Source organism: Epargyreus clarus, unplaced genomic scaffold, assembly GCF_041222505.1.
Source record: "Epargyreus clarus isolate Ecla_fem2 unplaced genomic scaffold, WU_Ecla_fem_2.2 ptg000031l, whole genome shotgun sequence".
NCBI lineage: Eukaryota > Metazoa > Arthropoda > Insecta > Lepidoptera > Hesperiidae > Epargyreus > Epargyreus clarus.
The window spans coordinates 2,113,746-2,126,588 of record NW_027332236.1 but is presented as its reverse complement, the minus strand read 5'-3'; the positions used below and the strand labels follow the sequence as shown (position 1 = coordinate 2,126,588).

General features: G+C 39.4%; 1 protein-coding gene across 1 annotated transcript; it reads right to left on the bottom strand.

The window, feature by feature from the left end:
* Nucleotides 1-1,846: 1,846 nt before the first annotated feature.
* Nucleotides 1,847-12,559, bottom strand: Scr-c (scavenger receptor type C). Its single transcript, XM_073089661.1, has 10 exons — nt 12,463-12,559; nt 10,397-10,579; nt 9,294-9,458; nt 8,537-8,707; nt 8,071-8,197; nt 5,903-6,077; nt 3,948-4,083; nt 3,590-3,712; nt 2,836-3,309; nt 1,847-2,444 (listed from the first exon to the last, which is right to left on the bottom strand). The coding sequence occupies exons 1-10, from the start codon at nt 12,512-12,514 to the stop codon at nt 2,245-2,247; spliced, it is 1,806 nt and encodes a 601-aa protein (XP_072945762.1). The 5' UTR covers nt 12,515-12,559; the 3' UTR covers nt 1,847-2,244.
* Between the last annotated feature and the right edge of the window lie 284 nt (nt 12,560-12,843).

Below are 12,843 nucleotides of genomic sequence, written 5' to 3'. Positions count from 1 at the left end.
CCCCATGGCGGGTGACATTGTGGAAACGGGGTAACGTTATCGAGGTCACTAGTTTGTATCGCGGTTCCGTGTCTAGTGTTGCCAGTTGCTTGCAAACATAGCGAAGATGTTTTGTAAATAAACCACATATTTATCTCAAATAAAATTGAAATTCGCATTTGTGTGTTGTGTTGTAAGTAAAGTCGTAATGTGGATTGGTGTGTGACATTTTTTACTTATAACGTTTGCTGTTATTTTAAGGTAGTTTTTATTAGTACTTTAGGAAAATTTGTGTTGCTTTCTGAAAATAATAGTCAAATGTTTAGAGATGTTTATTTTAAAAAAAAGCATAAAATAATGATTTACATCTTGCTATAGAGTTTCTTGTGTTATGTTATATTGTTGATGTTCAAAATAAATGTATTTTTCGAATAAATTGCCATGATAGTCTCGTGGTAGAAACTTGACTTCTCTCTCTGATTTTTCAAAGTTACTTATGTGGATATAAAATATTTATTATCACTTGCTTTAACGGCGAAGGAAAATATCAAGAGAAAACCTGAGAGATCTTAAAAAATAAAGTTTTCAAAGGTATGTAAAGTCCAATATACACTTGGCCAGCGCGGTGGACTATGGCCTAATCCTTCTCATTCTGAGAGGAGACCGGTGCCCAGCAGTGACACAGTAATGGTTTGACGACACTCTAAGGATATTCAAAATACTTTTTGAATCTGCCTGCAACTAAAAATACAAAACGCAATCACGTCTAAAACATTATTTGTCTTTCCCTTGTTTTCTTTTGCTATTAAGTAATAGTACTAAAAGATTAAATTTGGCGTTTGGCTCAAATCTAAAGCAATTTTGAACGAAATGGTCGGAAATTTTGGCTCATTAGATATTCAAAAGACATGCCCAAGCCTGTTGCAGTTCGCCTTCATTATTACTTGGCAAACGGTTTATACTGATCATCTTGTTGTCAAATATTTGGGGTTGGTAGTAGGGCAGAGGGTATTAATTTTGGCAAGTCACATTGGAAGTCCGAAGTTTGATTGCCAGGCGTCTTTTCGGCTATTCTGAGGATATGCGTTTAGCTCTGATTCGAGTATTTCCTTTATAAAATAGTTAAAGTAGTAGTAGTAGAAGTAGTATAGTAGTTATAGTTTGAAGGTGGTAGAACCCTTTGTGGTTCGACTCCGGCGGCACCACCGCCACACCTATTTCTACCTAATAACTGCAGTGTTAGGTGCTGCTGTGTTCCGGTTTGAAGGGTGTGGTAAGGGAGAAAGACTTTTCCGAGGCATTCCAGCTTAGTCCTCAGGGGTAGCGGCGCATCTGAGGCGGACCTCAGGTAGGAATATATTATCCTATCTGGGGTTTATTACAGATGTCCATGGGCGGCAGTAGCCACTTACCATCAGGTGGACTGCATGGTCGTCTGCTACTATTATATTATAAAAAAAAAAGTTAACTTTGAAGGTGATAGAACCTTTTGTGGTTCTACTCCGGTAGCACCACCGCCACACCTATTTCTGCCTCATAACAGCACCGTTAAGCGCTGCTGTGTTCTGGTTTGAAGGGTGTGGCATACTTTTCCGTAGCGTTCCTGCTTAGTCCTCAGTAACTAATAACAGTTGTTAAACGCCTCTGGTTTCTAGTTTGAAGGGTGTGGTATAATATTCTTCAGCAACGCTTGGTGACGTCGTCGGGTAGAACTCTAATGTTTGGGGTTGTTTTCAGATGTCCATGAAGAACAGTAGCTACTTACCAGATGGACAAATGCTCGTTTGCTAATTCTATATTATAAAAAATGCGAGAGAAAAATATTCTGTGTATTTTTTATTTAGCAGACGTATTTAAACCACAGGCATATACTTCAAAAATTTATTCGTAGAAATTACAAGTAACAGTTGATCAATGCAATAAATAAACAAATCTATATTAATTTCATGGATTAGTAAAGATTACTCACTCCTAACAAAAAAAGGAAACTAGTTTTGACAATTGAAATTGTCACTGTCATCTAGTTTCGTGTTTGAAAAATATTTAAAAAAAATGTAGTTTTTAGAGCATTCTCCGCAGATTTTCTTTGATTTCGTGTTGTTTTTGCACCACTTAATTGCACATGTCGGCATTGTTCCGCGGAAATTACACCATAACAGTCGGAGACGTAATGGGAAGACCGTCAGCCATTTTACGTATGTGTCAGCCATTTGTGGCTTCCTTCAATTACAAGGCGGTGAGATATCTTTACTAATCTATATTAATTTAATCATCATCAACATCACTGGACAGGTATCGTACTTCGGGGTCTCTGGTCTGATGTCCTCGGAACCTGGCGAGGGCTATCCGCACCCTGGTGCTGTAGTAACTAGCTCTGATGACCAGACCAATCATCACGCTCATTGTCAGTATTAGAATCACTATGCCGACTTTTGCGCCTGTCGACACCGTGCTAGGCCGAGTTGCTAAAACAAAAAGTTTTGATTTCAGTCGTCCATTGATGATGTGTTCGTTACACATTATCAATGGATGGATGTTATGTGTTAGGTAACCATTTCTGGTTTCGGAAATAATTGGTCAAGTGCTAGTGGAAGTTGCATATGATTCCGTATCAAAAGTTTCCGAGGCGTTACAGTTTAATCCTCAGGGATAGCGGCGCATCGGTGATATTTCAGGTATTCCAGGTAGGAATATCTAATCCTCTCTGGGGACGATTACAGATGTCCATAGGCGACAGTAGCCACTTACCATCAGGTAGCCACCTACCATAGCCACTTACCACTTACCATCTGTATGCTCGTCTGCACCTCCTATGTTATAAAAAAATGTTAAATTTTTCTATAAAATTTGACTTACCTTTAAATAGTTCATGATTACTTTTCCTACTTTCTATATTTATCTCCTTATTATGTTTTCCGACGTCCATATTATCACTTTTCGGTAAAACTTTTAATTTGTCGGCTTGTGTAGTGGATGTAGTTGTCGTTGTTGCTACTGTCGTCATCTTTGCAACTTTTGTAGTAGTTACGATATTTTTTGTCGTTTTAGGAGCTACTGTAGTCGGTTTGGTAGTAGTAGCTTTTGTAGTTGTAATCTTGGTTGTAGGAGGTTTTGTTGTAGTAATTACTTTTGTAGTTGGAGGGTTAGTAGGTTTAGTTGCTTTAGTGGTTGGTTTTGGTGTCGGTGTAGTTATACGTGGTGTGGGTTTCGGTGTAGTCGTAGTTGTTGTAGATTCTGTAGTCACCGCGACTAATTTGAGGGTCTGTGGCGCTTCTTCTTTCGAACTCTTTTGAGTAACGGCGTCGTTTGATGAAGTAGTTGATGATGTATCTGTAATATAATAATTAATTGTAGACACAATTTGGAAGGTGGTAGAATCCTTTGTGGGGGTGGTAGAGTACTTTTCTGATGCGTTCCAATTTACTGCTCATGGTATCATTATGTATTACTTTATTTTATTTTATTTTATGTGACGTATTTATATTACACTGTATATAGTGATCATATTCCTAATTAATGTTTTCTTTCTTTCCTTCCTTAATTTCATTCTTCCTTCCTTATTTCTTTCTTTCTTTCTTTCTTTCTTCTTAGGGTTCCCTAATATACATACCAGGAGAAAAGATGCAGACGTCCACGTAATCTGGACAGCAGTCACCACGGCTTATGCACAGGAGGGTACAGCTGCAGGTTCCCATCAGCCGAGGTCCATTACAGCGGTCCACGCAAGATTCAGCTGGTAAGTATCAAAATCAAAATTAATAGATACATATATTTTATTCTACTGAGATTCCTTTTGAACGTGAATATATTCTACCACCACTTCTTGTTATGTAGAATAAGTGCAAAGGATTCTCTAGAATACGCTTTTTTTAAATAAAAACTCGGAGCCCCCAATTAAAAAGACTTTTAACCTTAGGCTATCGCTGCCGAAGGAAATAATTTAAATAATATTCTTTTGAAGAACTCACGGTAATAGGGCGTTGGTGTCGGTGGTGTGGTGGCATACCTCGCTGCCTCCGTGCAGTTCTCCCCTTGTAAGATAGCTACATCGTCGATAGCGATATCACTGGTGTAACTCCTCCCTCGAACACCTTCAATTACAATCTGGGGAAAATGTCACCGGTAAATATAATATAGGAGTAGCAGACGAGCATGCAGTCCACCTGATGGTAAGTACCTACTGCCGCCTGTGGACATCTGTAATGAGTCCTAGATAGAATTATTTTCCTACCTGTGGTCGGCCACAAATGCACCGCTACTCTTGAGGTATAAGCTGGAACGCCTCGAAAAGTATGTCTCTCTTACTACATCCTCCAAACCGGAACGTAATAGCACTGAAAACTGCTATTGAAATCTATTTGTTCTTAGACAGAAATAAGTGTAGCTGTGGTGGTGCCGGAGAAAAAGGACTCTACTACTTTGAGACCTTACCGTTTACCATTTATTTATTTAATTAAAAATACCTAAACTAATCATAAAAATAACACTATTAAAATAACATAGAATAAGCTATTAAAATAATAACAATAACATAATATGGGAAAAATATGACCGGTAGTGCCTAATCACATGTATTATACCTATTACACGTAACTGCGTAGGCGGTGCAAAATATAAAACTGCATTATATTATTTACAAGAAAACATTTTGCTATACAAATCAAAAGTATACTAGCCACATCAATACTTTAAATACAAAACAGGTACAATTTTTTTTTATAATATAAGAGTAGCAGACGAGCATGCAGTCCACCTAATGGTAAGTGGCTACTGCCGCCCATGGACATCTGTAATCAACCCCAGATACGATTAAATATTCCTACCTGAGGTCGGCCACAGATGCGCCGCTACCCCTGAGGACTAATGATGTCGTTGTACATGACAGGCTGGCCAATTTGTAACAAAGATATTTCTTGTAAATACCACAACCACTTTTCTACCTAATAACAGCTGTGTTCAGCGCTGTTCTTCTAGTTTTAAGAATAAGGGAAACGTTTCTCCGAGGCGTTGCGACTTAGTCCTTATGAATAGCAACGTCTCTGCGGCCTACCTCAGATAGGACTGTTATCTGTGGTTGATTACAAATATCCAGGGCCGGTAGTTGGCATACTAAGGTTGCCTGCATGCTTATTTTATGAATTTTGAAGATTATTTTTAAATATCAATAAGTTATCATGGAGAATTGCCGAATAGTATTAATTAATAAATAAAAAAGTATATAATGTATATGGTAACTTAAAGTTTATTAAAAATAATTGTATATAGAGCTAAAATATTTTAGACTACATAACAGCAAAACTAGTGGCACTCCATAAGTACATTATTGAAGTAAAACCATGAATAAAATTGCTTGTATTGTCCTGAAGAAACATATTTTAAATAAAAATAAGCGACGCGTTCTACAATTTTGCTGAAAAGTCAAAACACATGTCTGTCACGTATTTTCACTGAAATTACGAGTATTTATCTAATAGTGGTAGAACACTTTGTATTGCGACTCCGGCGGCACCACCGCCACATCTATTTCTGCCTCATTACAACAGTGCTCAGCGCTGCTGCGTTTAATCAGGGATAGCAATAAATCTGAAGCCCACAGAAGCAGGGCTTATGTTGGGTTTATTACAAATGTCCTTGCTCGGTAGAAGCCACTTAACATCAGGTGGACTGTAAATTCGTTTGTTAAAAGAGTTGAAAATAATAAGTTTAAAACCACGCTAAAATCGCTCAAGGAAAATCGTTAATCCTGACGATGCTGATGAGAAGAATGGGACAAAATTATTAAAATCGTGTATTGTCATCAGTTCTGGATAAGTTTTCTAAATTTCAAATTAATCGGATCTTTCAAAGTAGGTAAAAATCGAGTTCAAAGATTCCGTTACATCCATACAATACCTAAAAAGCGCAGTAATAAAATCAAATTTACCTGAAAGTCCACTGAAATATTTTTCAAGGGGACAACAGCGTTGTACCAGATGTCGCCGAGGTTTCCCCATTTTTCAAAAATAATATACTTTTGTCTCTCTTCATCTGTCACACCCATAATTCTTGGGAGAGCTACATCATCTGGTTTTTGGTATACTCTTAAACCTCCACATGTCCTGGAAAAATATTTTTTAGTATTAGTTGAACTTAAAGATGAAGCAGACGTGCTACCTGATGGAAAGTAGTCAACGTCACCTATGGAAACTTGCAACACCAGAGGAGTCGCAACTGCAACGCCAATTTTGAAGGAGAGCTCTTTTTGCACATTTTTGAAGAGCCCCATGCCATAGCGCTAAAGGGATTATTCAAGAGGAAGCTCATTCTACATTGTGGAGAAACTTTGGAGGACCGCCCCGAGTCCAGTTGGTGTGGATGGAACCTCATTCTTCGGCGAGTGATGCCATGGAATAGTGGCATATGCACCAGGTCAAATGTTTTATGGAACATTATACAAAACTATTATATTTCATTCATTTTTTTAGTATTTGTTGTTTTGCGGCCGTAGCATAAAACTAACGCGAAAAAATCAGACTCAATTTCGTTTCAAGAGAAATAACCCTGTGTCAGACAGACAGACAATGGAGTTTTAGAAAAAGGATTGCTTTTTGAACTTTTGGGTACCAACCCTAAAAACCCTTTAAACATGTTCCTTATGTTTCATTTTGTGTAGCCCTCTCCTAACATAATTTATGGCCCTAAGGTTTCTCGTAGGTACAAGCTTCGCATAATATCAGTCGTAAAAGCTCTCAATCATCAAAAGTACGGTGACGTCATAACCTGACCTTGAAACACTTCGTTTGTTGATTTTTGGCCGCGCGCCAAGTTCGCGATATATTATATAGGGCAGTGGTTTTCAAACATTTTAATGACGACCCCCTTGGTATGATCAAATATTTTGCGACCCCCAACTTTCCATTTTCATTACCTTTTGTTTAAGATTGGAGTAGCAAAAGAGGCAGTCCACATAATGGTAAGCTGTCACTACCGCCCTTGGATATCGTCCAACTACATATAGAGTAGGTTCTACCTGAATCTGATCACAGATGTGGTGGAACTCTTGAGGATTAAGATAGTCACAGCATTGTATCATTGTATTGGTCGATATCCTCAATTTCACATCCTTCGACCAAAATGTAAGAACTATTTCACATTCAACAGGTAAAATATTACCTAATAACAGTAATTTTAAGCGCTATTGCGTTCTGGTTTAAAGAGTGTGGTAAGGGAGACACACTTATCCAAGGCGTCCCAGCTTAGTCCTCCGGGGTAGCGGCGCATCTGTGACCGACTTCAGGTAGGAATATTTAATTCTATCTGGGGTTGATTGCAAATGTCCATGGGCGGCAGTAGCCACTTGCCTGCAGGTGGACTACATGCTCGTCTGCTTCTCCTATATTATACAAAAAGCTTTGGCGGTGGTACTTCTCCGGCCGAACAATTCTGACGGCAGTGTCAGACCTTTCAAACCTCTATTTTAAAATGTTACAAATATCAACTCCTTACAACATTTAAATTTTCATTATAAAGTATTTTATTTAAATATTGCAACCGTCCTGGGGGGTCGCAACTCTCAGATTGAGAGACACTGCTTTAGTCTTAGCAAATACCGATGTTATACTTGACAAATGTAAACTATAGCGGTATAAAGAAATAGACTCCATCTATAAGTGAGAGACCAATGCAGTGATAGCATAATGGCATACATTTTGGATGAATGTTACCTGATAATGTTGACTGCCTTTCTTTTATAATATAGACAATAATAGATATAGCAAATGAGCATGCAGTCCACCTGATGGTAAGTGGCTACTGCTGCTAATGGACATATGCAATCAATCCTTGATAAAATTATAGTTCTACCAGAGATCGACCACAGGTACGTGCGGTCTGAGGACTAAGTTATAACGAGGATAAGTAAATCCTCCCATTTATCCATCGCCACACCCTTCAAAGCGGAACACAGCAACGTTTAACACTGCTGATATTAGGCAGAAATAGGTGTGGCGGTGGTGCCGGAGTCGAATCAAAAAGTTATATCACCTTCATTTTTTTCAAGTTTAATATAAAAATACATTTTATTTAATGTCAAGATGATTTTAGGATACTCACTGGCCATACATGTGGTAGGAGAGAGAAAAACATCCATTCACCGTAAGAGATTTTTCATAAATAGGTGATATAAGGCGAGCCGTTTCGTTTTCTAAGCGAGATGAGCTTTCGATGTACATGAAGTAACCTGAAAAATAAAAAATAAGTAGGTAAAAATAAAACGTATAAAATATGTTTAAAACACATCATCATCATCAACCATAACTGTCCCACTGCTGGGCACGGGTCTCCTCGCAGAATGAGAAGGCTTAGTTCTTGCCACAAACGATCAAGATGTGGAATGACCTTCTTCCTGAAGTATTTCCAGAGCACGCTGACATGGGGCTCTTCAAAAAAGGTGTAAAAAGAGCTCCCATCCAAAGCCGGGCGACTCCTCTGATGTTGCAAATGTCCGGCAAAAGGCGGCGTTGACTACTTTCAAATAGGACGTCTGGTTAATCGTTAAGTTAAACATGCAAAAAAATACCATATTGTCCAGCCCCAAGGGTATGATCAAACGAGGGTCCAGTGAAGTGGATAGAGCTGGGTGTCTTCGAGTTACGTCGGGTCCAGTCGAAGTCATGGAGCTCGTCCTGCGTCCAGCCACAGATGCCCTGGTCCTCGAAGTCGCAGCTCAGCTGTGGAGCCGCTTTGGACGCTGTAAATCATTTTTTATCCAATAAAACTTGTACTTAATAAGATTATAAATTATTACAAGAACTAAATGCAAGTGTGACAAAAAATATAGCATATGTTACTACCATAATTTAGAAGAATCTAACGACACCTCATATGTTAAAATACGTCAAGTTGTTTGGCCAATAGGCAGTGCCAAAGATTGAGACATACATATATACGTTAAAAAAAGTTCCCTCAAAAACGTGAAATCCTTTGTAATCGCTGACGCAAAAAGAAAGACGGGTTACCATTTTACATTTTTCTGATTATCTAGCAGACGAGCATGCAATCCACCTAAATGCCTTGCCGCCCGTGGATATCTGTAATCAACCCCAGATAAGATCAAAATCCTACTCGAGGTCGACCACAGGTACGCCGCTACCTCTGATGGCTAAACTGGAACGCCTCGGAAAAGTCTGTCTCCCTTACCACACCCTTCAAACCGGAACACAGCAGCGCCTAACACTGCTGTTATTAGGTAGAAATAGGTGTGGCGGTGGTGCTGCTGGTGTCGAACACTGAGAGTTCTACCACCTTTAAATACCTTACAATAATAAAGATCTTACCAATACAAGTGGGAGCAGTAGAGTTCCACTTGCGTCCATCACAATAAATGACTGAAGAGCCAGCAAGCTTGAAGTCAGGCATACAGAAGAAGTGCACCCAGGCACCACCATGAGATGCCATGGTCAACCCGTTGGAAATCCTCTCTGGGTCGCGGCAACCTGGCCCTGAAAGGTATCCACATTTTTACATGTTTACTTAACTTGACTAGTGTTCTTTATTTGGTATAGTTTAGTTCCAAAAGATTTTCAACACTGCCATCAAATATTTCAACTCTGTTTGGAAAAACACACTTAATAAAAACTTACAAGTTTATAAGCTGATCCGTCCAAATTATAATTTTTTTTTTCTTTACTATGGGAGTGTCTCTCTTGGTGCCTTTTTTTTTTTTGATAACGAGGGGGAGACTTTCAAAAGGTACCCGGTGCCGTGGGAGTGACACAGGGTTATGTGGGACTTTTACCTCGCTAAAACCCCCCCGGTGGCGGTCCTCGGCGCTGCGTAGAGAACTCCGGGATCTCCAAAGGAACGCGACCAGAGTCCTCTCAGCGCACTGCCCCGTCGGGCTTCGCCCAGGTCAGTTTGTGTCACCACACCGTCTGGTGTATACGACGGAATGCGACCACACGTACCGCCGCCCTTCCCGGGGTCGCTAGCCGGGCGGTTCGAGCTCCCACTCTTGCCGCACGCAACCCCAAAAGCCCCTTTTAGTCGCCTCTTACGACAGGCAGGGGATACCGTAGCCCTATTCTGGTCCCGGAACTAAAGGGACAGTCTGTCTTGGTGCCTAAATTTGCCCTAACAATGTATGTTTAGCTTAGTGAAGTAATTCTAAATCCATTATCCGCCATTGATTTACTTCCCAATATGGCGGAGCAATTTTTTTACGGTCGGCTACACATACCTACGTAGCAAAGGGTAGCAAACCTTGAGGACTAAGTTCGAACGTCTCGAATAGTATGTCTCCCTTAGAACCAGAGTCCAGCAGATCTTAACACTGCTGTTATTAGGCAGACATAGGTGGTAGCTGCTAAGTCGAATCACAAAGGATTCTAGTTTCAAAATAGAATCTAGAAACTTTTTTAGAATTTTCACGAATACTTACGGACGCATACGGGGAGCGGCACGTCCCACTGCCCGTCCCGGCAGGTGGCGTACTTATTCCCCACCAGCCAGTAACGAGGAAGGCAGGTAAACTTCGCCAGCTTCGACCTCTGACGCATACGGATCCGCCCATTTTCGAAACGCGGCAGCGTGCAATCCGAATTTACGCTTCCAAAATAATATTCTGAAACAAGTTTTCAAATCAGAAAATCATGTTATAGAAGGAGAAACAACAGTACCCTTACCATGAGTTTTTACGTTTGGACAAATATGACTGTTTTGGTATTTGTTTACGTATTTGCCCATACAATTTCCTATCAGCGCCCCTAGCGAATTTTATCAGAACTATAGTGTCAGTAACGTAACATAAAATGTCTAAATTGACAAAATGGCGCTTTATGTTTTGTCTCTCTTTTTTGCGAACATAAAGTTTATCGTCACTTGAGCAATTACTTGTTGTTACGTTTACTCAGTCTACTGAAGCAAACGGAACAGAATAATAGATTGAGTAAACGTAACGTAATATTGTGGGATGTTTTAAAAACTCATGGTAAGGGAAGATAAGATCAGAATCCTGCTACCCCTGAGGACTAAGGTCTTTTAAATGTCGAGTTCATTCGTTTGATTAGTCCCGTGCGCAAAGGGTAGAAATGGGAACCTATGACGAAGCCTCCGCTGTCTGTCTGTCTGACCCGCGGTTCTATCTCGTGAACCGTAATAGACTCATTGACCTGGTTGGTTCCGATGAGCTTTTTGCAACTGTGTTTGGGGGCCCATCATGATCCACGGATCTATGCATCATGTTATTTGCCACAAGTTGAAAAGTAAAAACAGCATGCAATTAATAAACAGGGCGCTATCAGCGGACGCTCGCTCTTGGCGCGACCTCGGGACGAACTTCCTGTTGGTAGCACGTGGGCGGTGGAACCTTCGATGACCTCAGCTTTGGTTCAAGCCAACGTGTCAATTGTTATTGAAGTGAAAACTAGCGGCGTTACGCCCTTTTGGGACAAAAAACGTTAAACTCGCGTCAGGACTCGTGACCTGATCGAAAATTCGTAAGAATATCGTGTTTGTATATATCATACAATAAGCTCAATAAATTAATATTGTATTTTACCACATAAATTATAGTACTTTTATTCCCTAACCATTCCAAAATATCAAAAATTCACAACGTTAATATTCGAGTTTTCACTTCTACTGGCACTCCCGGAATGCAACCCCTTGATTTTTTTTATAATATAGAACTGGAAAGTGCAAATATAGTAAGTGGCTTCTGCCGCCCATACCTTTAATCGACCCCAGATGAGATTAGAAACACCTAAGGATTTTTATAATATAAGAGTAGCTGACGAGCATGCAGTCCACCTAATGTTAAGTGGAAACTACCCCTGGACATCTGTCATCAATCCCAGACAAGATTAGATTCCTATTTGAGGTCGGCCACTGATGCGATGTTACCCCTGAGAACCAAGTTGAATCATAGCCTCTATCATAGCCTTCGCCACGCACCTCTGATTTTTTAAAGTTAAATGCGTATTAGGAATTATCTATCACGGCGAAGGAAAACATCATGAGGATACCTGCATACCTAAGAAATCTTAAAAAAAAGATTTTAAAGGTGTGTAGAGTCTACCAATTCGCTTTTAGCCAGCGCGGTGGACTATGGTCTAATCCTTCTAATTCTGAGAAGAGATCCGTGCCTAGCAGTGGGACACGACAGAATAGGTGTTTAGAGTTGCCATTTAATGTTCTCATTTTTCCTGATATTGTTGTAGATTTAAAAACATCCGTGGAGCGCATTCATATTTATACAGTGGGAAAATAGTGTTTACAATTGAAATCACTCTTTTTTAATGTATGCATACTTTCAATTGAATCACTGAAAAATAATTATACCTACTTAAAATAAATACGGCCCAATCCAATAAAAAATAACACCCAACTGTATACCTTCAAGATTTGATATAATTTTAAAAATTCATAATATATATACTGCATACTAGAAATAAAAAATGTGTATAAAATATTGAACTAAAGCTAAAAAATATATAAAAAACTTACGAGCGTCTATAGATCCCAGAGCAAACAAAACCAAAACGCACTTCATAAACATATTGCACAGATTAAAAACTAAATTTAGAAATGTATAATGTATAACCAAATGTATAACCAATTCATTAGATACCACGCCCTTCCAACTTTACATTTAGGACGACTGTTCTGTAATTACTGAGGGCGAAATATTTTAAAATAAATTGTATGTCACATTATTTTTGATGCAAAGATTATATTGGTTCGCAGTAATGCAAGTAGGCACGAACCGCCCTAATAGGTACATTTAACTTTGCAACTCGACGACTTCGACATATGCTTTCGTTCACTGCATCTAGAAATTGCCACAGTATACATTTGGGGACATCATTTTATTATTTTTCGGATAGT